The 27,918-nt window shown below is 50.9% G+C and overlaps 1 protein-coding gene across 1 annotated transcript in view; it reads left to right on the forward strand.

Moving 5' to 3' along the window:
• Positions 1–27,918, forward strand: part of LRRC75A (leucine rich repeat containing 75A) — a gene marked incomplete at both ends in the record, with an annotated part of 63,932 nt that overhangs the window by 14,855 nt on the left and 21,159 nt on the right. The window contains 2 exons of the mRNA XM_084299475.1: positions 9,689–9,817; positions 27,220–27,332. Coding sequence (XP_084155601.1) covers positions 9,689–9,817; positions 27,220–27,332 — 242 coding nt within the window. The remainder of the gene's footprint in view (positions 1–9,688; positions 9,818–27,219; positions 27,333–27,918) is intronic.

Here is a 27,918-nt window from a genome sequence, read left to right on the forward strand (position 1 = left end):
TCCCTTAGCTGTGGGCAGAGTGAAAACAAAGCACTGGATCCCTACCAAAACTCAGCGATCTGGGAAGCCTCTTTCTGTTGTTCCAGCGAAGACGAGAAGGCACAAGATGGATATTTTGTGTGTGTGGTGACGTTAGGAGTGCCAACCCTGTGTGCTATGTAAAATCCTTCCTCCTTATCCTCCCCGTGCTGTGTCCGCTTTGTGTTTATCGGGGTTTGTTTCTGGGAATTTCAACCTGGCTGCATCCTGCTGAGCTCCTTAGGTGGCCTGGGCTGGGCTTGAGCGTGTCTCCACATACATACCCAGAAGTACAGTTGCCCTGATTATTATGCAAAGCATAAATTAGTCTAGCGTACGAGCGTGTTATGTATTGATTTGCCATCGCTTTGAATCCCATTACAAGAATCTGCTTTATTAATGGACTTTGTCCATGCTTGAGGTGAGCTGCGATGCTGGATTTGCAAATGAAAGGACTGAAATTCATGGTGTCCATATTAATTACTTGTGCTCCGCTGGCCTCCTTGGCAAGCGGGTGGAAGCTGTGGAAACCTCTGGTTTTATTCCATTCCTGTTGCTCTGTCTTGAGTAAGAAAACGAGCTGGGTGCTGTGGGGTTTGCGTGTTTTGCTCCTTTGCTAGAAGCCTCTTGTATGTGATGAGAAGGTACCAAGAGCAGAAAGAGGCTCTGGACGTGGTGTGGAACAGGTGGCCATTAGCTGAAGGAGATTTTATTGCAGTGCCAGGTCCCACCCTGGCTCCCCATCACTGGCTCTGGGCTAAAATCCACCGATCTCATGTTCCTTCCAGGGAACTTTGCCTCCTTTGCCCCTGCTCTCCTCCTGCCCAGGCTCCTGCTGGCACATAAAGTGTCTTGAGATGCTTTTCTTGGAGTCAGCTGCAGTTTGTTCCTTTAAATGATCTTTTTGCTAATGCCCACATTGGTCCATGGCAGTCAGTTTAAGGAGTTAATTGAATATTTCTCTCTCTGAGCGATGCCTTCAATTACTTCCCTCGAATAACCTCCTCTGAGAGCCAGCTGTGCTGAGGAGTCGTCGTCGCTCATTGTTACTACAAAGTCTGTATCAATAAGATTTCAGGTTTTGTTCTGGCATCTACCTGCTTCGAAGGATCCCAAAGCAATTGTCAAAGCATTTGTGTACTCTTCCACTGCTGAAATCCAGTCCCTTTGAAGTAGAGCTCGCATTTATTGAGTGATAACAATACGTCCCTCCGTAGCTAATGCAATAATAATCAGTCCAGGGCTTGGAAGTGAAGCCGGGTTTTAGGTAGCTGTTATTGGATTGCAGGCTCTTATTGTACGTGCAGGAAGGGATTGATTTCTTCTGGGGGGGTACGGGAGGCTCCCAGTGGTACGATAACAACATCGATGCTGCGGGTTCAGTGCAGTGTGGCCGTCACACCAAGCAAACCTTGGCTCTGGGGAAACCCAGCTTCTGCCAGCATCTTGCCTGAGATCCCAGCTCAGCAACCCCGATGGCAGCTGTGGACCATCTGTCCTGCTGTCTGTCCGTCTGCTGCAACCACGTCCTGGTCCTCCCCTAGCTGGGATCTCCTCCTTCCCCTGTTGCTGATTCCCCCAAACTTATGGGACCTTAATCAGCTTTGTCCCTTTCCCATAGCTGGATGAAACTGGCTGCCTTCTGGAGTTATTGGAGGACAGAGAGGCGGCAGGACGGACAGACAGCAGCCAGGCCTGGTTGCCTGCTGGCTTTGTTATTAAGGTCGGGCCACCTGAGGCAGGATTCGTGGGCTCTCCTCTTGGCACATCCCTTGGCAGAGGCTGCCCATGCTGGGTGCGCAAGTGGGGCTGTGTACAGTGAGTGTGCTTGGCTCATTGCTGTTAATTAAATTCGATAAGAGCAGGTGAGAGATAAATGCAGATTGCACAAAGCTCTGGTAGGCTCCGTGTGGCTTCAGGAACTCCCATGGTTTGTAGTGTGTGTGGTGAAACGCCGCTGTGCTGCCCTCATATTGGGAATCACTTGTTCGCTGTGTGCCCACATGCCAGGAGGTCTGTAACAGGCTGTGGAAATTAGGGAGATTAGCGATCCCTCCCTTCTGCTTGCAAATCCTGTCCCCTTTTCTGCAAGAATCCCTGTGCTGCCTTTTTGTTGCTCCTGTAAACAAAGAGGTGCACAAGAACATAAGAACTGCATGCTCAAATATAAGACTTGAGTGCTGTAAGGCATCTCCTGTCCCCTTCCAAGTCCAAGAGATGTTTGAGCTGCCAAGAAAACAGCAGGGACCTAAAGAAAGCTTAAAAACTTAGCTGGTGCTGCTGGATGGTCAGCTGCAAACAGGAGGAGCCAGGAGTTGTTAAGGGGAGCTCCAACAGCCAGAGCAGAGGTAATGGGGCATGAGAGAAGGGACCCGAAGCCTCCTGGTGTGGGATCTGTGTGGGCTGTGGTCCCAGCAGGAGCAGTGGTCCCAAAGTGATGGACCAGCAGTAGCTTGAATGGGAAACCGGGCTGTGGGCAGCTCCTCCTGCTTTAGGAGGGGTGTGTGAATACTATTTTGTGAGCTTAAGACAAAAGTGTGTGTTAAAGGCATCGGTGGACCTAGATTGTCTAAATTGTTCAGAGCCTGGAGTTGCCTTCCCCGGGCAGTGTTTCTAAATCCTTCCTGTACTGGGATCCCACCGGCTCTGTAAATGAAGGTGGGGGGCTATCTGTTCCCATTAAATATCCACAGGCACCTTTCTGAAAATGTCTGCGAGCTGTGGCCTGGCCTAACTCCAATTGGGGTAATTACATTTGCCTCACAGATTAAAATAAACGAGGCACATTCTTCTTCCAATCTCTTATTCCTAGTTGTTTATTATTGAGATGGCAGCATCGTATCTTTGCCCATTAATCCTTCTCTCTCTGTTTCCAAAATTCCAGCCTCCTGGAGGGAGTTTGGGCTGCCACCATTTATTATTTGAGTCAATCTGCCAGGCAAACGTTTACTTCTTCCCTTAAACGTTGACTCTTCTCTAAATGTACCCTCACTTGAGGCTTGAGCGTGCAATCAGCAGTTCCTGACCAGTATTTACTCTCCTGAACAGAAAATATCCCATGCAAAACTCCAGTTTTGCACCAATCCTGGGGATTACAAACAGAAATTCACAGCAGCAGTTGCTGGTTTGCCTGGGCTGGGGACTGCCACCCTTGTCTCTGGGCTGGTTACAGGGGTGTTCGTGGGAGACATGGGGTGCTGGGCATCCAGAGAATCATCTGCCCTCCAGCAATGTCCAGCCTTGTTTCAGCAGAAAGTAAGGCAGCACCAAACTAATTAGCAATTAAGCAAATTCAGGAGGGCCGATCCCATGCAAAACAGGTGGGGGCTGATTCCAGGGGCTGTGGCCAGGCCTGGAAGATTGCAGCTGGCGGATCCATAAACACACGCTTTTTCTCTGGCTTACAAACCTCAACCAGACTCTGACGATCGAGACGAACATCCTAAGGATTAAAGGCAAGGAGTAGTGTGTTTTATGGGACCGAGCAGCTCCATCCATCCTCCCTCGTGGAGCAGTCCCATGGCCTGTGCACACCCTGCGCTGTGGAGCACATCCCATCTCCCGTGCCTGTCTCCAGTCCAGCCTCACTCACTGCAGATACCCTCCTCATGAAGTCGCCTCTCCCAGAGGAGTTGCTGTGGGTGATGGATTGCACTCAGGACTAATCCCTCTCTTCCTCCGTGCCTGATGCTTGTTTACAATACCAGCCTCTCCTCCTGGTGATCCGTTATGCTGCTCTGGCTCTTGGTTGTGGATAAGAACCAGTTTTGGAAGAGGTGCTGGGCAAAATAGCAGCTCGGGGGATATTTATGAGCAGCCGAGACCCAAGGAGCTCTGGGCGATGTTTTGCACAGTAACCTCATTTGGGCAACCAGTGACTGCCTTCCCTCCCTGTTCATAAAAGCAGCGACAGAGCGCCCTGCTCTATCGCCTGGCTTCTCACACAGACTTGCTGAATTTTCCTCTAACTGTGATTCAGCGTGCAGTGACAAATAGTTTAATAAGAGAAAATGTGCCCGACTTCCGCTGCTTATGGCTCCTGGTGGCTTGGGGAGCATCACGCGGTGCCAGCTTTCATGGAAATGCAGCACGGGGAGCCGAGTGCTGGGCTCTTGGTGTTGTGCTGCAGTTCCTGACAGGCAGCAGAGAGGGACTAAAAAATCCTTATGCCCAGCAATAGGGAAAGATAAGCTAGGGATATGATTCCCGATGCCTTGCTTGCCTTTTTTTTTTATTCCTTTTTCACTGGGAAAATGGCATTGCTCATGTAGGGTTTGCCTGGGGAAGTCAGTGGTGAGCCCCGAGTTTGGGCAGGGGTTTGGGGAGCTGGGTTGTTTCCTGTAGTTTCTTGCACAAAGGAGTCCAGACCCTGAGGTCTGTGGCTGCACCCGTGCCTGGCTGCTGTTTTCCCAAAATAACTGGGAAATAACTCTTGTGCCTTTCTGGCTGTGCCCAGGAAGTTTCCTTTGCTGGCTGCCGTGGAGAGAGGCATTGCTTCTTCCTGCTGGACTTCTGAGTTAAATCTCTACTTCCTTCACAACCTTCTTTTTTATCTTTTTGGAAATCTACTATGTTTGCATTGCAGCAGGAGACCCCTCCTGCAGAGGCTGAATGCAGGTGGTTGGTGGCAGGGGGCTGTGATCCCTCCATCCTTGCCCCCAGCTGGTAAGCCGTCCCCAGGGACTGGCGAGGGTTTGGCCTTCTCCTGGCCTCCCAAACCTAGAAACAAATCAGATACCTTGCAGGAAGGGCATGGCTGAGGGCAGGGAGGATGAGCAGCAAGAAGAGCAGAGTGGGACCATGCTTTCAGCCCTTTCCATTATCCCAGCTTTCTCTGCTTGCTTGTCTCATTGATCCCAAATCCTGTCTGACCTGGGCATCAGTGCAGCAGCATCATGCAGGATGTGCATCTTGGAGACACTGAGATCTCTGGTCCTCTCTTGCTGGCACCCCTGAGGATGCCAGGGGCTTGGGGCAGCTCAGGGATGCAGGGACATTTCCCTTCTGCTGATGCAAACCTTCCCCAAACCATCACAGCCCCATACAGGGCTTTGGGTGCACACTAGACAAACACCCCTCTAGCCAGCACTGAGACAGCCGTGGTCTTACCAGCTCATAAATACCATTGTTTTTAACCCATACACCTATTTTCCTATTTTGTGCTTGCTGTCCAGGTAAGAATCCTCCGGGGAAAGGAAATGTGCTGTAAAATCCCACAGAGATTGGAGCCAGATGCTGGGCGTTTCCTCCAGAGCTCGCGATCTGCGATTTGCTGCTGACAGCCTGAGCTGGTGCGAAGTTATTAAATTGCAGATGAGCTCATCGCTTGGCCTCGAACAAGTTTCAGCCTTGAGTGGCTTTAAAATATTACATGTGGTGGGAAGAGACGATGCTGGTGTGGCAGAGAGATTTAGGGAGCAGCTGAGAAAGACATCTGTGCACGAAGAATGCTTACGGGGAGGGAGGAGGGGAAGCTTCCTGTGAAAAATGTGAGCTCTCCCAGGAGAGAGACGTTCTCGGATTTGTTGGTTCTATATTTGAATTTTAGCTGAAAACTGTCAGACTTCTGAGATGCTCGAAGGGAGGTGGCAAGATGCTAAGCCTGGCTTGATCCTGAAAGATCCCGGTGTGTTGAGAGCTGCGTGCGTGGAATTACTCCTGCCTAGCCCCATATTCGGCCCCTTTGGTACTGCATGTTGTTTGCCAGTGATGCTATATGACCGTGGGCCAAATCCAGCTCTGACCTCATGTCAGATTAATCCTCATGTTCAGCTCTATCAGACTGGGCAGGTAACAGCCACCCTGCTGTTGGGAGAGGGTGTTCTCTCCCTAGAAGAGTGGGAGCTGGCTTTGGGGGTCTCCCTGCACTGTGTTATTTGCAGGATTGCTTTTTTTCCCTTTTTTCTCCTCTTAAAAAGGAGCCCAAGCTCCTGAACCCACCCAGTTCTGCGCAATCACTCGTGGATCTACACAGTGCCGAAATACAAGAGGAAAAAGTCTTGAAGGATGGAGATAGTTTCTCCAGCCTAATTAAAACCAAACCTGCTTGAGCAGCACTGCTGGGCTCACACGGCTATTGCAGTGCTGCTCCTGGGGAGCTCTGTGCATGCAGACATCTCAGTCCCAGCTCTCGACCCTCAGATGAATTCATTATTTTAAGTGTCAATTTGGTAGAAGCTGTGGGATAGACTGTAAATAGATAGGGATGCTTTATTTTTCAAACAAGGTGTGTTTGCAATTGGAGGCTTGGTTGCTTGATTCTTGGGGCCACTTGGATTTGTTGTTCTGGGGCTTTTTTGGGTGCTCCTGGGGAGGGTGAACAGCCCCATGCATGTGGGTTTCCAACTGCCTTGGCTTGCTTGGGGTTCTTCTGTACCAAACAGTGTGTCTGCAGCCATTGGCAAAGCCTTGCACTTGGTGCCAGAGGGATACTCCTAGCAGTAACAAGGTTATTTAGGTCTGTGAGTATCTTTTTTTCCCTTCTTTTTTTTTTTTTTTTCTTTTCATTTTTTTCTTTTTTCTCTCTCTCTCTTTTTTTTTTTTTTTTTTTTTTTTTTAAACCAAGTAAAGATGTTTTCTTACTGCCAGATTGATTTTGGGCTTCCTACAGAAGCAGCTGTACCCAACCCTTCTGCACTTGTACTTTAAAAGTTGCATTTATAGAGCAAGGCCTGGACTCTGCATTGCCTTATCCATGACACAGATTGGAGATGGGCTTCTTCCTCGTGCGTGTGGGACTTACAGCATCTCATGGAGCTGTTTTGCTTAGCTCTTTAAGGGAGATAATGCCTTGGTGGGATCCTTTCCTTTTAAATACATCATCTCTAAGTGCAAGTGCTTGTGGTTGTGGGTGATAAATGCAATTTGCGCTTGTGAGATGCTCTAATGTCCTCACATGACAAGTTCTGCAGAAGTGCAAAATGCTCAGTAAATAACAAGTTATTTGTAGAGACTGTAAATAAGAAGAGAGCCAGGAAGGACAGATTTTTGCAGGATGATCGTGAATAAAATTACCCCAGCCTTGTGATGTGTGTCTGGCACTTTCCAATTTTTACTGAGTGCCTTAGCCAGACTGCAACTCCCACAGGGTCAAATAGCACCTTCCTGCTACCAGCACCTTATAAATAACTTAATGTTTCACTTTCCCAGCTTGGCACAACAGCACCTGGCCCTGGGGTTCCTATCCTGTGGATTTTCTTTGCAGCCACTTGGTTTTCCCCAAGAGGACCAGAGCACCGCGTGCTTTCTCCTCCAGGCATGTTTCTGGCATTGCTCATTCCTTCTTTGCCTGAAACTTCCCTGTTGTTTTTGCAGCTCAGCCCTTTCCAGCCTCAAATTCTTGGTAGGATTGGACCCGGTTTGCTTTGCTGGCACCGCCACTAATCCCTGGGAGTTCAGCCATCACTGGGCTGAACCACCCCGGGTAGTTTGTTGTAGCTGACGTTCAGCCTTGCACGGGGTTAAAGATTTTAACATCAACCTGTTAGCATTCCTTTCGAGACACTAAGCACCCAAAACACCAGCAGATCTCTTTACTCTGGTTTGCACAAAATTCGGCTGCGGTCACTCCCAGACCTGCTGCTCCGGCTCAGCCTGTCAGGGCTCTCACGTGTGCCAATGCTGCAGTGTGGAAGCCACGAGGGTGGATGCCTCTTCCCTGGCCCTGATGTGGGATCCCCGCTTCCTTTCCTCCAGAATTCACCAGATGCTTGTGGAGAGGTGGATGTTGAGCACTGAGCTTAAGGGTCTTGGCAAGCTGCTTAGTTCTGGGGGTGGCAGGAAGGAAATTTGGGGAGGGCAAGTTGGCAATGGGGCTGTCTCTGTGGGCTTATGGTTTCCTATGTATGGGATACGTAGGGAGACAGCACCAGGGCCATGTGGAGGTCTCTACCTGCCCCAAGCCAGCTGGCTACAAATTGCAGGCATTTCCACCCCCAGAGATGTGTGTGTGTGTGTGTGTGTGTGTGTGTGTGTGTTCAAACATCACAGTGTTCTCAATGCCAGGTGCCGCCAGCTATGTGAAAGGGGGACTTGGCATTTAATGGGGTTGTGGACAAATCTCCAGCATGGCTCTTCTCAGGGATCAAAAAACATTTTCCTCAGTGTTGGTGGAGATATGCATCAGAAAACTTCATCACTTGCCTGACTTTTGGTGAAGAGTTGAAATGATTCCTCATTTCTGCTGTATTTTGGCTCAGGAAAAGCTCAGAACTAGGCCAGCCCACCAGTTTACAAATCATCTCCCGTTGCCAGTGAGGGCCTGGAGGGCCAGGGGTTGGGATTTCGCACAGAAAGGTTCACACTGGTGTGATGTTGATGGTCAGTTCTTCCTCGTCAAGTCACATCTCCACCAATTCAGCGTTGGCTGCCCGTTAATCACTGCCACGAGGTTTTGGCAGCACAGGGCCTCTGTCACGCCAAAACACGCGGCTGGGTGGCAGGCCGCTCTCAGCAGTGGTGTGTCCCTGCCTGCTGAACCTCGTAGACATCATCTGGAAAGTAAATGCTTTGGGGTAGCCATGGTGTTGTCCTTGCTGTGGGGAGATGGACGTGTTGCCCAAAGGAGAGGTGAATAGGACCTACAGGCCGTCGTTTCACTTAATCCTGTTGGGCCAAATAGAAGGGGCTGCCTCTGGGCTTCACTCTTCACAAGAGAAAACAGGCTTGTGAGGAGTGACACGGAACAGCCCATTGCTGTCAAAAATAAAAGGCTAAAGGGAAAAGGCTTGCTCGGGAACGCCGGGCTAGAAATCAAGCCCAGCTCTGCTGGAGCTGTGGTGTCAGCTGGGTCTTGAGTCATGTCTGCTTGCTGCACTGGCCCTGGCATGGGGTTATGCTGTGGGGTGGCTGTCAGACCTCATTGCAACCTACATTCATCTGAGGGCCATCCTGTCCCCTGATCAGCTGCTGCTGTGAAATAAAACTACAGTGGAGCTGAAATATTTGAAGTAAACGGAGTACACTACATATAACCCTTCCTCTCCTCGTCCCTGTGCGCTAATGTATTTCACAGAATGACGAGCTCTCTGCCAAAATTCCTCAGATTATGATGTCTCAGGATTGAGAATCAGAGAAAATAGTCTTGGAGGGGTCCTCAGGAGGTCTGACCCATCCCCAGGGCAGGATTAGCTCGATCGAAACTGTTCCTGACACTTCCTTATCCAGTCTCCAGCGGCAGAGCCTCCACCCCTTCCCCAGCCAGTCTGCTCCAGCACTTCGCCATCCCCACAGCCCCTGGCTTTATCCTTCTGCAATTTGAGGCTCATTCCTTCCTCCTTATGCACAGCAGATGCAGAGCACGGCTATGCTATGGCTGTTCTCTGGTTCCAGTTTCACACCAGCCAAGTGTCTGTGTTTGCTGGAGTCATCTATGATTTTACCTTGTTGCACACCTGGTGTCAGCTCACTGGGTTTTTGGCTTGTGATGGGCATCGAGGTGTTGGATCTGCAGCCCTAATGCCTTTTTGCAGAGCAGATAAAGCACAAGGAGTGCTGCTTTCCCCAGGGTGACATGTTCATGTGTCCCTTCCTTGTGTTGGGTGGTGGTAGGGATCACTTTCTTCTTGACTTCTTCGTGGGGACCATCACTGCAGGCTAATCTAAAAGATTTGTGCTAGCCACTGGCTTTAGTAGCACATCTAACACTGCTCCTTTACTCTGTCTCCTGCAGGACTTAGGAATGGAGTCGACCTCTCTGGATGATGTCCTCTACCGATACGCCAGCTTTCGAAACCTGGTGGATCCGATCACTCACGATTTGATCATCAGCCTCGCTAGGTACATCCACTGCCCCAAGCCGGTAGGTACCACGGCATCGTCACATCCTGTAACCGTGCTGCTTTGGAAAACAGCTCCACTGGGAGTGTAGGGCTTCACCCAAGGCAAAAGGCTTCCTATTTACTGCGATGCTAGTGTGTTTTTGGAGAGAGGAGACATGCTCAGAGATCATGGTTAGACTGCATGATATTGGGCTTTTCAGCCGTCTTGGTGACATTAACCTAATGTGAGTACTTTGGGTTGTAGCACTTAGTTTTGCATGTTATTTCTGCTTTCTTTGGCTTTTTGTTTCTACGTTAACAAACTTGCCGTGTTAGAACACTTTCTGCCTTGCAAGGACAGCAGACCCTTCCTTGCCCTTGTGCAATATTTATTGTGACCCCAAATGACAAGGGAGTCCTTGGCTGTGCCTGCAAGGCCAGGTTGCCAAAAAAAATGCAGCCTCTGTGGGCTGCTGGTTGGGCTCTGCTGTGAGCAGGTTTCACTGTAAGCATAGCCTCATGCAGATGGGGGATTTCAAAACTCTTGGCCTCGTTTGCTCCCTGGCATCAACAGCAGCATACAGGCTTTTGGAAATCCCAGGCTGGCTCTCTTCTCTTCCACAGCTAATGTGACTTTGCATCGTGGCCACTGGCTGTTTGGATAATTAGGGTTTGTTCTCTCCCCAGGCTTTCCTTTTAAATCAGCACTATTGTTGGTGTCTGATTCAGAGCAGCGTAGGCTCAGAGTGGTGTGAGATGTCTGATAGCTCCAAACACACTGGATAAGGGGGAGAGGGAACGGGGGAAGACCAACAGCTACCAAGCAGTGATTGCAGCAGACGTAGGTGGCATCAGATCCGGGGGATGTTTTAATCTCCCTGTCCCCCTGTGCTGCAGTCGCTCTCCTGTGAGCCTGGGAGGATGGCACAGCTCTGTGTGCTGTGTCCTGGCGCTGCAGTCACAGAGACATGTTGTGCATCAAAGATGAATTGGGCGCAAACAGCTAAAACATGCACCTTGCAGAAGAAATTGCTTGCTTCTGCCAAGTGCTGTGCAGGCTGAGCAAGAGCTGTGGTCAGTGATGCTCGCTCGACTCCCCTTAAAGTGTTTCCTCACAAAAAAAGGCATTTCTGTCAGTGTTTTTCTTATCTGGTCTGGACACAGATCAGAGCACGGTGCGGGGAGCTGAAGGCTCCTCTGTCACAGTTGTGTTTTTCTTCTCCCCTGCACGTTGCTTGTCAGGGACTCAAGCTGAATTTAAAACAATGGAGTTGTAGGAAGAGGCTGAGCGTTGTTTTCTGGTGAGCACAAAGGAGGGCTTACAGGGCTTTCTGGTGGGACGGCTCCATCCTAATAGCTTCCTTGGGGGTGTGGGAGCACTGTGGCTTCCCTGAACTTGCCATCTGGGACCCATAAGCTACTAAAAAGCTCCCTGTGCTCCAGAGGAAGCCCTTCCACCCCCATACCCTGCACTTGGCTCTGCTCACATGCAGATGTGATGGAGCTCTGATGGAGGAGCACCAGGAACACAACATCAGGAGGGTTTCACACCTGATATAGATGGGGTCATCTCCTGTGGCATGTAGGGTGCAGCCCTTCCTGTGCCCCTCCTGGGGGGCAGCAGCACCATGTCTTGGGGGGACATCAGAGCAAGACCCAGCCCCTCTTGGGGACCACGCCGTGCAGCCCTGATATTTTCCTTGATGCTCCTGCAGGGGCCTTGATACTCCTGCAGGTCCCAGCAAGCTTATCAGGCCTCTGAATTTCTGCCAAGAGTCTGCTTGTTGCACTCCGTATCCTTGGACTTGGTTGCAGAGGGGGGGTCTGTTGGATGTTTTTTTCTTCCTGGAGGCAGCAAACTCAGTGAGAGCTTTTCTGTTCTCTCTGCTGCTGAACTGCAAGGAGCCCGTGCAGCACGGGGTCTCTTTGTCCCCGTGAGATGCTGCTCGCTGAATGCACGTGGTCCTCATCATCCCTTGGGGTCTGCACCCCTCCAGGCAGTGGCTCTGGTGGCTTCTTGGTGCCAGCCATCCCCAGCGAGGCTGCTGCAGTAAATGCTGACAGGTGGCCAGCGTGCGAGCAGTGACAGCTGTGTTCACACAGCAAAGAAAACGTCACCCTGTGTTTCTGTGCAGCTCAGCACGGGGCCCTGGGGTCTTGCAGGCAGCTGCTAAGCCCCAGAGCATCCCTGGTGGGCATTGCCTTGGAGAGGAGAGCAGGGATTGTGCAGGTGGCAGGCGGCGAGTCCAGAGCAGGATGGTGCTGCAGCTCCTGCTGGGCCTTGCTCAGGGTTTGGGTGCCACCGGCTGGGCTTTAAATCGTCTTTCGTTTGGCAGCTCAAGATGCTGGGTGAAAAATAATTTCATCCTGGTGCTTGGCTGTGGTTTCCTGAGACACCGAGTTGCTTTTTGTCCCCCATCAAGCTGCATGCCTGAGTCACCTGGGTTATTTTCCAGCCTCCAGTCCCTTTCCTCCAGAGCTTTTGCTCTTCCCCAGTTTCTTTGGCAGAGACTTGGCAGCACAGCATGAGAGCAGGGGAAAGCTCTGGGCCAGGGGCGCTACCAAAGGTTTGGCTTTCGCTCAACCTGCCAAAGGTTTGCTGTTGCATCCTGGGGCACGAATCCACGTGAATATATAGGATGAGGTAGCTGTGAACTTGCCCACATCTAGAAGGAGGTGGAAAAAGCAGGGCTGATGTGGACCCTGGTGGCTATTAAATAGTTGGGAGCGATGGGGTCTCGCTTTCCTCCTGGACAGAGCTCTTCCCTGGCTTTCTGTACGTTGCTCTTTCCACTCAGCCTCTATTTATACCACCGTAGCTTAAAGGTGACCCCTTGGCTTCTCCCCCGAGCTAAAATAAAAGCTGAATGGTTTTTCCAAGCGCTGGGTAAACACGTAGTGCTCTGTAGGGCCAGGAAAAGCTGGCCTGAGCTGTCCGACGTGGCTGCTGCTCAGCACAGCTCCGGGGATGCTCATTCCAGCAAGCAAATTCAAACCAGCAGCGAGGCACGAAACCCAGTTTGTGACGGATGGGGCTGGAGTGCTTTGAATGAGCATGAGCTCAGGAATCGGGTGAGCCCTCGTAGGGACACCTGAGTGTTTGGTGCAGAGGCTGGGCCGTGTGCCCCGTGAGGTCCCAGCCTCCCCGAGGTGCTCGAGGTTGGGTGGCTTTTGTGAGAGGAGCCCCAGCGTTGTCCTTCTCCAGGTCACCTGCAAGTGCTTGGGGTTACTCAGCCCCTCAGTACAGATGGATAATGCCGTTCTACCGACGCTTGCATACGATCAAAGACATTTGAACAAGTGTTTCCTTCCCCACAGCCGTGACCCTGGGGCTCTCTTTTATCTTGCAGTCTCTGTTTCTCCCCGGCACCATGGCAGGGAGCCCTGGTTTCTGCTGCGGGCACTGCCAAACACCACCAGGTTAAGGAGGTGGTTGTGGTGCTTTGGGCGTTCTGGTGTGATGTCTGTCTGTCCAGGGTTGCCCTCTGAATGGGGAAAAGGGACAAAATGTAGAGGCAAATGATGCCACGTGGTATGGGACCAAGCTGCCTGATGCCCCTCATCTTCCCCACAGCCATTTAAATTTGCAGTGAGGGGTGTTCCAGGCAAAGGAGCTGAAGACACAAATGCAAAAGGAGCAAAGGGCCCCCTGCAAAAAAAAAAAAAAAAAAAAAAAAAAAAAATCAGCTCTTTTTGCCAGCAGGAATATCTGGCTATAAACTATTGGAAAATTAAAGCGGTTTCTTTTTCCACAGACTGCAGCCACATGTATGGATGACTGATGACCGTGATAGCGAGTGAGTCAGGCTTTCCCCCAGCTTGAGGACTTGTTGGACGTGGGATAAGCACCGAGCGGGGCTGGGGGGAGAGCAGAAAGTGAAGCTTTGGGCAAAGGCATTTTCCCCTTGCAGGCTTGGGGCGCTTGATTGCTCCAGCTCCTACAGGTTTTGGGGAGCAGCCAGGGAGGTGTAAGCTCGTCCACAGTCAATGCAAAGTGAGATGTTGGTTTTGCTCATCCCCTTCCCACAGCAGATTTCTGCCAGTGGTGGTCAGGGCAGGGCTGGTGGAGCAGCTGAGCAAAACCCCGTCCCCAAGCCCAGCTTGGCCTGTCTGCTCTTCTGCAACCCACTGAGAAGACAGGTGGAAGATGAAATCCCATTTGCTTGTAGGCTACTGGATATGGGCAAACAGCTTGGCATAAAAACTGTCCAACAGGTAATGTGGTCCTCTGTCTCCTCACTGAAAATGCAGAGGTGATGTGCTGGGCTGGGACGCAGGACTGGGTTTGCCCATGTAGGCGTGGATAGACCAAAGACCTATTTTGTTATTCACTTCTGTGCCATTTGAGAACCCATGCTTAACGCTGGTCCTGGCTCAGATTTCCTGCTTGAGCTCTAAACTGATCAGGTTTGCAGCGTGGGTTTGATTATATGGCTTGTCACCCATGAAAGCAAGAAAAAAATATATGAAGTAGTTAGCATGACCTGGTTGAAAAGGTCTCTTTCTAACCCTTCTTCAGCCCTGGGGGATAAGGATTTGACTTACAGATGATGTTAGGTTTTTATGCCCTGCATTTTTAAAACATGTAATTTCTGATGGAGCTGTACAGAAAGTAACATGAGCATTTTTCCTCTTATTTACAGCCCTGTGTGCTGTGACACGTGGCTGAGACTGTATTAATAAGCTCAGCTTATACAGGGTGAATATAACCAGGATACCGTGACCACTAGCTCAGTGCCTTTATCCCAAAACCGAGCTCATAATCCAGCTCCTTAACCATGTGTGTTAGAATTTGCTCTTGAATTCAAATTATCATTCCAGGTTTCTGACATCACACTTATTTTTGCAGCAGGACAAGCTGAAATGACAGGTACGAAGCGATGACACATTGGGGGACACTCAGGCAAAAACCTCTAAAACCCCAAATACCTGATATAAAAGCAAAGGGGGTGATGAGGATTCAGCTAATTCAACTGTGCTCTGTATTAATGGCTCAGGTTTTTTTTGCCAGTCTTGTTCCAAGTGTGAAGATAACTCGTTACGGGTATTTAGACATCTGCAGTACATTAAAATATCCTGCAGTACGAAAAAGGCTGCGAAGCTCAGGCTCCACTAACGACAGCTCTGGTTCTTCCCCATCTGGAAGTGTCGTGCCCTCTGCTCTTTACAAAAAGAGAGATGTTCTCAGAAGCCCTGGAGCATGAGCTAAAGCTGAACGGAGTGCCTTGGAAACATGGGGAAAATTGCGCCAAAGCCTTCTCTTTGCAGTTTCTTTAATATTAAGACTGAAAGTGAATCACAGTAAGGGCTAGATGGGCTGTGATGGCACCACTACCAGCATATTTGCTGGGGAAAATTGATGTGTTTTTTTTTTTTTTTAACTGCAGTGGGAATGCAGAGGGAGAGGGGATGCTACCCGCCCCTGTCCGAAAGCTGCATGTGGCCGGGAAGCGGGTTTGGTGTCACTGCTGGGGCTGTGGGTCCTGGCACTCAGCTCTCTGCACCCTTTATTTATAGTGCCACACTTCGTGGTGCAGGGACCCGGGGAGGCTGTGCCTGTCCTTTTAAAATAAATATATAAAATGCCAAGTAGATGAATCCTGTCTGAAGTTTATCACCTTATACGAGATAGACTCCCCTCTCGGAGGTGGTCGATGGGATACCACCCTTTTTGGCTAGCTTGTCTTAGATGTCTGGCCTTGCCTCATGAAAATCAGATACCCCATTACAGACTTTTGTACGTCTTGTGGCTCTGAAGGAAATCCAGCACGTGATTTTTCAGCCTGTTGGGTGCAGAAGAGCTGGGGGAAGCCCCCGGTATTTGCTGTTACCAGTGATGTGAAGAATTCCCTGGATTATAATGTAATCCAGGGAATGTAATCCAAATGTATGGGGACCAGGCGAAGGCACAGCAGCGTGTACAGACAGAGGAGCCTTTCACATCCCGATTCCCTCAATGATACCACGTGGGGAGCAATCCATGGAGAATCTGTAATCTCAAAGTCTCTGAAGCTGCACCATTCTGGAAGAAGGGGGTTGTGTGAGCACAAACAACTGCTGACTGAGGTTTTTACAAGCAGACAAACAAAAAAACTCCATGTTGTTTCCCCCTTCTCAACCTCTGGGGCCCATCCAGCTCGGTGAGGGTGACTTTTGTCAAATTGTTATCTTTTTATCTTCTTTGGGTTGCTTAAACCCAAAATCTCAATGCTGGCTGGCAGAACTGCCAACAAGCCCCTAGCTCGGTTCCCATAATAACAGGGCGACCTTTCCTGACGGCTGTGCAAGCATCTGCAAACCCTCCTAAATGCCGCAGGACGGATTTTGTCGTCTCAGAGGCAGATTTTGCAGAGCCTCCAAAATGTCAGGTGCTGCGCAGGGGCCTTCGTCACCCAGGTTGGGACTGGAGCAGATCATTAAAAAAAAAAAAAAAAAAAACAGAGCAGGAGAAGATGTTTCATGGTGCGCTCTTAGCAAATGTCCCTCCTTTTCTCAGAAGGCAGCTGTTGCCAAGCTCCTGAATTAAACCTCAGAGTTGAATCCAAAGCAGAAGAGGAGGTAGAAGGGGACAGATCAGCGTGAGGATATTAATGCCAAAAAGAGAAGGAAAAGGTCTGTGGCTGCATTTTGGAGGGATCCACCAGTTCTCAACACCAGGGCAGTGATTTCTTCCCCAACTCCTTGGTTTTCTTCCCAACTACTCTAGAGAAAACCTCAGTAGGAGATGATACAGACCCAAGCTGCCTCTGCTGGGTGTCCACCTCTGACTCTCCCATCGATGCTGCATGGTTGGGCAGTGCAGCTCTTCTCACCTTCGTGGTGGCCTCGCCTTCAGGGTGGGCAAGAAGAAAAGCCATGAGATGCTCTGCTCTTGGTCACGCTCCTTCTAATGTTGGTGAAATCTCTTGGAGAAGGCTCTGATATCTTTCTGGGCTCAGCAAACCCTTGTTTGAGCTCAGTCTCCAGCCTCTTCCTCGATGCATCGCTCCCTCCAAAAAATGTCACCTGGGAAGCACATCGAAGAGCCATCCTGATGCAATCCACACCACAAAAACGGTTTGGGTCAAGCAGACCTTGTCTGATCCAGCCCCGCACTCCCAGAGAATCCCAAGATGAGGAATACAGCCAGGAGAAAACGTGATGAAGGATGAACTGAAGAAACCATTTGCTGAGCTTGTTTTGAGTGCTGGCAAGCTCACAGACTATTTTGTGAACAATACCATATGCTGGGTAATAATTTGAAATAATTGAGTCCTGTGGGGGTGTGTGGCCTCGTACCACTTTCCAGGCTCGATGTCACCTCTGTTTTGTTCCTGGCAGAGGAGCTTTGCCCATGCATGGGCAGCCTCTCAGCTAAAACCTGCTAAAACCAAGCGAGTGTCCCCGAGGGAAGCGACGGATGAAGAAACAGGTACCTCATTAAACAGTAACAACATGTTTTATTGATGTTTTCTGACGGTAATTGACATTTGAGTTCAGCTCATTGAGCTTTTAATCAGAAGATAATTTACCCCGTAGGAAGGAAGCGTATTGATTCCCTGCCTCCTCGTGGGAGCAGTGTTTATGTACGTGGAGTGCGTGGTGGGATTTGTGCACCACAGCTGGAGAGGGGAGCTCCCTGCTTGCTGGTTTTGTCCCGGTGATTCGGGCATGTGGATGGATGCTTTAATATCTGCTCCCAGCCTAATTCATAGGAGGGTGAACGCCAGGCAAGCAAGCGGTCTGCTGGCAATGCGGGTGTGCAGAAATGAATGGTTTAATAAGGAGGATTTGCTGATGATGCCAGAAATTGATGGCACATTGAGGAATCTGCCCAGCCACAGGTCGCGGGCACATCCGACTCAGATCCCATGTGCCAGGCAGAAAAGCCCTGCTCAGTTTCCATACAAATGGGTGAAAGATGCTCTAAAAAATGGCATGATTCCATCTCAGGGGCAAAAGCAGGGGCTCTTTTTCCCAAACCAGTGTTTGGGGAATGGGGAGAGATGGGGGCATTCCCAGAGTCTCAGGAGCGAGCCTTGCTGAGGAGTGCAGGGAGCTTAGGGCACTGCGTGGTGGCTGTCTGGGGTCATGCAGTGGTGTGGTCACCTTCAAATCCTGCCTTTGCCCTGTCCTGTGAACTGCACTGAAACCTGAAGAAAAATCTATTGCTTGGCTTGCACCCCAAATTTCAGCTTCTTTGCTGGATTGTAGGTTTGGGGTGGGCTAGGACCCCATAAGGACAAAGGACTGATGGAGCAAGGGGAGCTGAGGGGTGCGCCGTGTCCTGTTTCCGTGGGGTTCCTCACAGAGGTGACACAGTTGCTCTGTCTCTGCTGGGCAAAAAGGATCTGTGAAATGCAAAGAGCCAAGGTCTTGCAGATAGGAAGGCTGCCAGCGGGATGTTTGGTGGTGGCTCTCAGATGGCAGGGACTGTGATTTCTGGCCAGAGTTCAGCGAGCGATGATCCGACACTGTGCCTTTCTCCCACCCTTTCCACCTTCAAAGAGTTTTGCAGTCATTAGGATCTGTTAAACCTCTGGATTCCTCTGCCTCTCTCCCTTTTCTTCTCTCCACCTGGCTCTCCAGGAACACCCCAGTACAGCCCCCGTGCCTGTGTTTGTATTTTTGCATCCTCTTGGAGCACTGGCAGAGACCATCCCGCTCCTCCTGGCCTCGTCGCATCCCGCTGCTGTTGCTGGGAGCGCTTTGCCAGAGCTGACCTTGTTTGCTGCTTTATGACAGTGATCTTATCATTTAAAAAAATATAAAAAAAAATCCCAGGTTATCTCGTGCCTACAAGGTGAATGAGCTGAAGGTGAGACTTGCTCTGAGGGCCGTGTCCTTGCCCTGAGGTGCACGTTTCTGTGCCTGCCTGCAGCAGGGAGTGACCGGCACTGATGCAAGGGGGACTTTGTCTCCCCTTCCCAGGCTCCTGTGCACATCACGAGGCTCCCAAGGGTTGTGGCGAGGGTCTGAGAACCCACAGAGAACCACATAAATACTCCAGGCGCTGTCCTGGAGACGCTCCTGCTCGCCTCCGACAGAAATAGCGAGTGTGCTGAGCTCTGCTTCCCGTGGGACCCGGCGCGGTGCGGCTGAGAGGCAGGCTCCGCGGGAGACTTGTTGGGCTGGGAAAATCCTGCGTGATGTCCTACATCTGCAACATAAATAACCAAATGTTTTACTGCTGGCTTCACCCCGGAGTCCAGCGAATGGCGAGCGTTCCCCTTTAGATAGCAGCAAAAGCAGGCGCCGGGCTCCGACCTGTGGTTCCCAAGGCAATTTCCCCCGAAAAGTGCCTGCTCCTGTGGCTTGCACACCGGGGGCAGGTTGGGGCTGTCAAGACGCAGTGGCTGAGGTGTTGTGGTGAGAGGTGACATGGATGTACTGCACCATGTCCTGCACCCATCGCCCTGCAGCTGGTGGAAGGAGCCAGGGGGGTCGGTGATCAGAAGGGTCCTGCCCACCACTGCAGTGATTTCTGCCGTCAGGATGGATCCCATAATACACAGCTCTGTGCTCAGCACCGTCCTCGTGGCTCTGCTGCTGTCTGTGGGGTGAGAAAACCCTGTTGGGAGCACGATGGGGCTGGGCATTGCAGCACAGGGTGTAGACCCCTGCTGATCCCCCCCCATTCCCCTCATCATTTTGACTGCTGCTCATTTATCCTCTGCTGCCGGAGCCAAGCTGGGTGCCCTCCAGTATATCTCGCACCAGATTTTTATATTCCTTTCTGCAATTTCCCTTTATCTCACATGCTCCCCTCAGGGCCATCTATCACCTCGGATTTTATTGCCTTTTTTAATTGCTTCTCCGAAGTCCAAGTGTAATATTACTCCCGAATCTTCCTGAATAACTTCCTGAGTCACTGCGATCCCATTCATCTTGTACTCCTGGCTCTTTTGATAAGCCCCATTGTACATTGCTTTTCATTTCGGTATGTCAACACCGAATTCGACGCGTTGCACTTTGGCCTTTCGTCCAGGCAGGTGTTGAGCACTTCTTATGGTGGTATCTGGGTTGCAAAATTGGTTTCCATTTCTCTTCATTTCTACAAATTTCCGCTCTCGGTGCTCTGCTACTGCAGCAGCATCACCAGCTCCTAATTTAGGCTAGGTCAAGGCAGGGTTTAATTACTGGGGTCTTCATCACCCTGTAATTGATTGTCCTAGGTGAGTGCTCAGTCCTGCATCAGGACGGCCAGCATGGCCTGAGCGCTGCCAGCAGCAGCTCTCACCTCTCCCCTTTTTGCATTAAAACAGCTTTTAGGAGTCCATAAAGAGCTTCTGGACAGACTGAAAGGTTTAAAAAGTTTTGAATGGATGTTTTTGCAGGCAGCCTCGTGGTGCTTGTATGGAGCGGTGTGGTGCATGGTGCTTTGACAGCTCTGCCAGGGTCTCACTGGCTGTGGCCCAAATCCTGCACCCCCCGGAGCTGACTCCACCACCAAGCACCCTTGTGGAGTGGGAAATTGGGAGCTGGTTTATTTTTGTTGAATTTCAAGCCTCCTGCTGCTCTGTGGATGGCTGGAAGGGGACGTAAGCAGAGCTTGGGACAGACTCTGCGGTCATCTCGCCACTGGAGCCATGCTGAGAGAAGGGTCAGCAATCCCAAATCTGAATTTCCCATGCCAAAAAAATGCATTTTTCCTGTAAGAAGGTAAACGCCTCTTCTCAGAGAAGAGACCTTCGTTCTATTCTAGCTGATCCTTTCTTGGCCTTGGGAATTGGGGTAGGATCCAGGGGATCAGCCCAGAAACAGGGAGCCCTGATGGGAACACCCTCGTTCTTATTACACAGGGGGGTTGGAGCCTTCCTGGTCCCGCAGGAGGAGGTCGATTTGCTGGAGAAAACTCCATCAGGGCTTCAAAAGGCAAATCTGGCGCTGCTCGCCGGGGTGGCTGCCGGGCAGATGTCTGCACGCAACAATAGGCTGCGAGTTAGCCCCGTGCTTTGAAAGGGGAGGGGAAAAAAAAAAAAAAGAAAACCAGAAACCCATTAGATGACCTCAGCTCCTCGTGACTACATCAAAAGGGAAGGCATCGTAAATTCGGCAGAGCTGGCTTTATTAAAGCCTGGGGCCGGGGAGCAGGGTGCGGGGAAGGCCCGCTGCGGGGCTGCAGTCATTACAGAGGTGTCACGGAAAAGGGCACAGGTCACCCAAAACTGGCTGGTGACAAGCCCGGGGGCCAGCTCAAGGCCACTTTGAACGCCAGGATCCTGCTGCAGGAGGTCAGGCTGCTCTCCACCATCTCTGTCCCTGCTCAGCCAAACTGAGTGCCCCGTTCGGGTGCCACCTGGGCACCGAGGGGACGTCCCCGCTCCGAGGCTGCCCCGCTACCCAGCCCGCCAGCAGCCAGGATGCTTTGCTCCATGCACATAATTGCACGTACAAAGATGTACAAAGTCACAGTCTTCCAGATTTAGAAAAAAAAAAAAAAGTCACCGCCAAATGCATCATGCCTTTGGCTTCACCCCTCCAAATGCTACTGAGCCATTTAACATGGTAAGGAGGGACCCGAGTGCTGAAACCTTTCTCTTCCCTTCTGCAAATATTTCTTTGCTGAGCATTTTGCATTTCGTGTTTGCAGGTAAACAAAGGGGGAGTGGGTTTATGTTGTTGCCATTCCCTTCCAACCCCAGTTTATCCCTTCGTCAGTGTGGTTTACTGGGGGCTCGCTCTCCTTGGCTGCGTGCTAATTTGTAATAACTGCTCTGATGTGTGCCAAAACCCATTTAAGATGATCTGTCTTAGGGCTTCCTAGAGCATCTCTCACTGTTTTATGTTTCATGCTACCGAGAAATAGCTCTGTTTACCATTGCGAGCATAGTTTTTTCTCTCAACTGTTTTTTTTTTCCTCCCTACTAACCCAAACTATTTGTAGGAAGGCAAATCCTAGCTAATCACGTAAGGCAAATAAAGCAAGCGGGGCTTGGAAGGAAATCCATCAGCTTCTCCTTGTTTTATGGGTATGAAATAGGTCGTGTTTTAAGGGTCAACATCCACCAAACCGTATGGAAAGCAAACGTCTTACGTGCAGGGAACGGCGCCCCCAGGACAAGTGCAGCCTCCCTGGCTGGTGGCTTTGTGCATTTGCGACCAGAAATCCTGCAGCAGCCTCAAAGAGAGGATGCAAGTTGGAAAAGATAAAAAACAAACAAACAAACAGGAGAGAGAACTTGTTTTTAATTCACTCCTGGTTTTGGAGGGCCAATCCGGGGCTTGTCACAAAGTAGGATTTGCTGCACAGCACCGGTTTTGCCCAGAGACTGATTGCGAGTGACAGAAACGCGGGGCTGGGTAACAATGCAAGCAAAAACCTGTCGCTTCCTCCGGCTTGGGCCGATGGCTAATTGTTCTAATTTGGGTCAGAGCTGTGCTGCAGCCCGAGTTCTTTATCAGGGCTCTGCAGTCATTAACGCTGACCCATTTAACACCGTGTCCGGCCCCAGCGCAGCCCCCCGGGCTCTGCTGTGCCGCGGGCAATTCAGTGCTTAGCGAGAACAAATGAGTTTGCAACAACGTCTTTATTGCAAGGCCTTACGGTGTTTTTTGCCTCCCGGTGTGCTGCTGCTTTTGGAGCAGCCCAGAGGTGAGGTTTGGGAACGTGGAGCTTGGCTTTTGTGGCATGGGTAGGGGGGAGCAGTGTGGGCTGCAGCCCCTGGGGGTTTGTGGGGCTGCATGCGGGGATGGATGGATGGATGGATGGATAGATAGATGGATAGATAGATGGGCTCTGTTCTATCTGATAGATAGAACAGCTCAGGGCTGTTCCTTGCCCATGCCATGGGTGAGCCCTGCGTGGGGACAAAGTGGGACCCCCGCAGGAGCCAGCTCGGCTCCTGCCCCCTCCTCGTTTTCCAGTTGTGGGCGCGGGGCTGGCGGCGGCTCGCAGCTGGGGTGTGTGCCACGAATCCTTCTCCCAGCTGAAATCGGTTAAGGGATTGCAATCTCATGAATCTCTGGCTCCTCCCGGCAGCGAGCAGCCTTCTCCTCCTCCTCCAGGGGCTGGAGGCAGGCGAGAATGGAGGAGGAACGGCAGGGAGAGGGGCCCTGTGCAGGGAAAGCCTCTGCTCTCAGCTCTCCCCTCATCCCTCCTCCATCCTCCATCCTGTGCTCAGCATCGTGTCCTCCACGGCCGGGAACTGTGCTGGATCTCTGCCAGCTCAGCCAGGACACTCCAGGTGGAGGAGAAGGAACCCCAAAACTGTGGCTGCTGCCATGCGGGTGCCATGCGGCTCCCTGCATGCTCTGTGCACTGTCCTGTGTGTGCGGAAAGCCCCCAGGCCTCTTCCAGCAGCAGCAGCTGGGAAAGCTGAGGAGCTCTGCGTGCTGGGCCGCATCTCCCCGACCCATAGATACCCTGGGGTTTTCCTCCCAGAGGCTGGAAACCAGAGCAACAAATTCACGTTCCCATTTTCCACAAATGCCCGGTGCTAGAAGGGGCCGGGTCCTCTGCGGACACGAAGCACCACGGCATTGGCATTGCTGCCAGGTTTTACTGGAGGTCTGTCCCTCTAGGTTATTTCAGGGCAGTGATCAACCCCACAGTCTTATTCTGTTTGTAGACAACGTGCTCAGTAAAAAATGGCACTTTTCATTGTTTACAAGGAAAATTGTTTTACGGAGTGTTTGCCAAAACCCAGCACTGCAGCTTTCAGTTTTTGCAGGTTGAGATAAATCCTCCTTGCCGCTCGTGCCCTCTGCCCCCAAAAAAGCCAGCCCTAGGTTGAGCCGATGGCTGCGGGGGGGCAGGAAGCCCGTTTGGCCGCTGCCTTTCATTTTGAGGGAAGTGAGGTTAAAACTTCCTCCAGGCGAGCGAGCCGTGCTGGTTTTTCTGCTGCATCAGTTTCCAAACAAGCTTTTGGGCTTGGTCCCACGGGAGCGTGTGCAAGCTTCAATTATTTCCTGATAGACTTGTCCAATAAACCAGGGAAAAGCCTTTGTTTAAACCATAGCACGGGTGTCCAGCTCTGCCTTTGGCACCGCTTCAGCTGCGTTGCTGCTTCTGCAAGCAGGTTTTGGGAAGCCCAGGGTGGCTTTTGGATGTGGGTCAGGCTTGGGGGTGCTTTTGGGGAGCCCATTTTGCTGTATCGTGGTGCTGCTGGCTTGGGAAAGCTGTTGTAGGGTTGGCCTGTGACCTTCCCCACTGAGTTCTTGGGGGAGTTGCTGCTGCTTGGGTCTTGGAGGTGCTGGAGGTTTAGGGACTTCCTCAAAAAGAGGCTTCCTGCAGCCTTTTCCAGCCCCAAAATAGCGCTGCCCCACAAGTGCTGCTGGTGGTCTGGGGTCCTGGAGGCTTCGGGCAGGTCCAACCAAGTGAGCAGCCTCTGAGATGTGCTGAGCATCCATCCCAGAGCTAAACTGGAGCATTTATCTCCAGCCTGCTGCAGGATGGTGTGGAGAAGCCCCTCCTGTTGTACCCTTGCGTGGTGCCACGACCAGAGGGGCATGAGTTGCTGTGCCCAGAAGTGGTGCTGTCTAAATAGCGTTTTAAAACCCCAAAACACAAAGAGCCCTGTGCCCACAGGACTTGTGAGTCGAGCTTGCTAGTGAAGGATGAGCTGGCCAAGGCTGCTGAAGCAGGGAGATGGGGCTCAGAAGATGCCTCGTCCTGCTCTAACATCTTTTCTTGGAGCCCCTCAAGGTCCTGCAGGGGTGCTGGTGGTTTGCTGGGTGCCCATGAGGGGATTTCTTTGTGCTTAATTTCTCAGAAGGTGTCCGCGATGGGAAGCTGAGATCTGAGCCTCCAGCAGGGACCTGGACACAGCACTCGAGAGGCTCAGCAGCTGCTTGGGGCAAAATCTCTTACCAGAGCCTGGAGGGCTCCCAGGAAGCCTCCTGCCATGCGTGCATCAGCACAAGCTTCTGGGGCTTTTACTTCCTCTGCTTTTTTTTTTTTTTTTTTTTTGGCCATATTCCTCTGCGGAGTCGTTTCACTTCCCCAACAATTTAGTTGTCAGGCTAATACAGGAGATAATTTTAATTGTCATTTCCAGGATTACGGCAGAGGCAATTTGCAGCGCTGAGTCGCAGCACAGTGCCCGCTTCCTCCAGATTTTTTTTTTATTATTTTTTTTCTCTACACATTTTGGCATGCTGTTCCCTTCAGAACAAGCATCATCCCATGTGGTGCAGCAGGGGAAAGTCCAGCTGAGCCTGAGCAGCATGGATCTGGGCACCATTATCTCAAAGCTGGGGCACCACAGCCCCTTTTGCTCAAGGTGGGAGTCTCGGTGATGGGGTCTGCACCGCAGCAGGGAGCAGGGCACGTGCTGTGGCTGTGCAGACAACTCTGCTGAAATTGGGACCTGGAGGTGGTGATGCTGGTGTGCAAGGAGCCCTCCAAGAGGATGGAGCACAAACAGCACTGGCACGGGGAGAGCATTGCTGAGGAGCCCTGCCTGGCACACAGCGTCCCCACCAGCTGTGCCTGATTTGTAGCCTCTCTAAAGAGTTTCCCTCTGGCTTCTCTCCCCTCTGTTTTATGCAAAATGTGTTTGCTTTCCTTTAACTGAAAGGCAGCAAACGGCTCACGGACCCAAAGATAAATGACAGGAGCTGAAACACGGGGTAGGTGTGGAAATCCACGGCGTTTTCCTCTCGTGCTGGGGCTGCTGGTTGTGCTGGCAGAGGGGAGAGCATCGAGAGGGAGCAGCACGTGCCGCTGTCTGCCCCCAATGTTTGGAGTCCTTGATTAAAAAATGACTGTAATGTGTTTTCAGCCCTTCTAGTGGAAAACACGAAATAAATTATTCTCTGTTGTTTCTTTTTCTCTGCTAATTTGACGTGCTGAGCCTGTCGAGTCCCCCCATCTCTGAGTCTCGAGCTGTAGCTATTTGTTGCTGCAGGGCCTCCAGGAGAGCTTTCAGCTTGCTGGGGGGGAGCGTAGGCTGAAGCCGCACCAAAATTCGTGGGATTAAAACCCTTATTTAAAGTCATGGTGATAAATGAGGCGCTGAAATGAAGGGGTTAAAGCCCTATGCTGCTGTTTCTGCTCCAGCCATCTGCTGATGTGCCCCTTCTGCCCTGCTTTTTTTTTTTTCCTTCCTTAAGAAAACCTGATGCATTTGTTTCCCTGCACACCCAGAGGTGATTTGTCAAAAACCAGATTGCTCTTTGGTTAATTTAATATTTATAATGTCTTTATAAAGCCCGTCCTGCTCTGCTGACTGCGAGGTGAGGTGGGAGAATACATTGCATAAATTACGCTGCGTGAAATACGCAGCTCATTGCTGAGGCTGGAGGGAGAGGATGGGAGGGCAGCAGTAACAGAGCATCCTGGCAGATGAGACACAGCATCTTCATCAGCATCCCTGTCCAGCTTGTCCAGCAACAGGGCAAAATCTTGGGCAATCAGCCTGAATAAAGAGCAGCGGTGAGCCGAGCCCGGGCTGACTGCTAATTTGGGGGCTTCCTTTCCAGCTTCTGTTTCTTTTCTGAGATGTTTCATGATGCAGCAATTTCATAAAACCAGGCAGAATGCACAAATTGTCACATCTTGGCTTGTTGTATAATTATTCCTTTGCTTAATCTCTGCTTGTCATCTCTCAGAGAGCAAGCCAGACATTTTGCATCATTAAGAGTCGTATCATGCGTTGGTATGTAGAGAGCTTGAAAGGAGACGTGATTTAGCTGTTCAGGTGCTGGCATTTGTATTTTAGTTTATTTTTAGGAACTAAAAATTATAGGACCAGATTCAGGAAGTTTAAGAACTAAAGTTTTAGAAACCAATGATTTCTCATTTTGCTATCCTTTTGCATGGAAATTTTAACTGGAATTAAGGCAACTCCACCAAAATTGCTGCTTTCCTTGATGCTTTTTTTTCCTATCAAATACCCACTTCGAGCGTTTCTGATGAGTGCACTTCCTGAGATCTCCAGGCTCACCAAACCTCTTAGCGTCTGTCGTTGTGTGAAACGGTTCTGACAGTAACGGATGGGTCGTTTGGTTTATTTAATAAATCTCTGTACAATTTGTGTGCCGAAAGCCGTTAGGTGGTGTCAAACGATAACGGCGCTGCTGCTGAATGAACTGCAGTGACTGTGGCATCGTGGGCACTCACGGGACAAACCTTCCTGGTGGGTCATGCTGGGGATAGACCCCATAAATACAAACAGTGCTCACATATGTGATGGATAACACTTGGGAGTTTCGGTTGTGGTTTCCACCAGGGCAGTGGGCTGCTGCTCTCCGGCCTTGCTTGCATTTGGAGGTGGATTTGCAGAGGAGGAATCCCACCCGTGAGCAATGTCTGTGTGTGTGCTGACCCTTGGCAAAATGCCTCCATCCTTGCAGCACCCTAGCAATCAGTAGGTTTTTCTTTCCTCCTTCCTGTCCAATTTTTAGCATAGTGCCTTGCGACTTGCCAGCTTCTAGCGGCTCCGGGGTTGGAGCATCCTAGGGGCAGGACTGCAGTCACACTGAAGCCACCTTACTTGGTTTCCCTCCCTTGTCTCTGCAGGAGGGGGACTCCCTCGGGGCCATGGAGAAGCTCTGCCGGCAGCTCACCTACCACCTCAGCCCCCACTCGCAGTGGAGACGCCAAGGCATCATGAAGAGGAAGCCGCAGTCCTGGTGAGTTGGCTTTTCGAGTCACCCCAATGGCCCCTGTCCTATCCCCGCTCCTTTTCCCCTACACGTGGCCGTGTTACCAGGTTTCATTGTGCTCACCCAGAGGTGTTCTGCTCCGTTACTGCTTTTCTTTCCCTATTACAGCCTTGTTCTGCAGGAGAACAGCGTGGTGGTGCCCAGGGATGGGGACCAGGCTGGGAAAGAGGAGCCAGCCATGCTCCAACAGCCCCATGCTGGGTGATGGAGACAAAATACTCCCAGATATCCTAATTAGCTGGTAATTAACATACAGACACCTGTCACAGTGCAGGCACATGTCACCGTGCATGCCAGGGCTTGCATGTTTGCACGATGGGAACTGTTTGATTAAAAAAAGGGGAATAAATGTCCCAGTGCCCTTCTCACCCAGGTCTTCAGCAAAGCATCTTGGCCACCAGCGTCCTGGTCCATGGTACCAAAAACCTCTGAATGCACCTGTCGGGAATGGAAAGGGCTCCTTGTTTTCAGTAATACTATGCCTTACGTATGTAATTGTGGTGTTTTGTATTTTTAAAGAAGTGAGAAGTGCAAAAGAAGCTGCAATCTGGCA

The sequence above is a fragment of the Netta rufina genome (genome assembly GCF_964035555.1).
Source record: "Netta rufina genome assembly, chromosome: 21".
Taxonomy (NCBI): domain Eukaryota; kingdom Metazoa; phylum Chordata; class Aves; order Anseriformes; family Anatidae; genus Netta; species Netta rufina.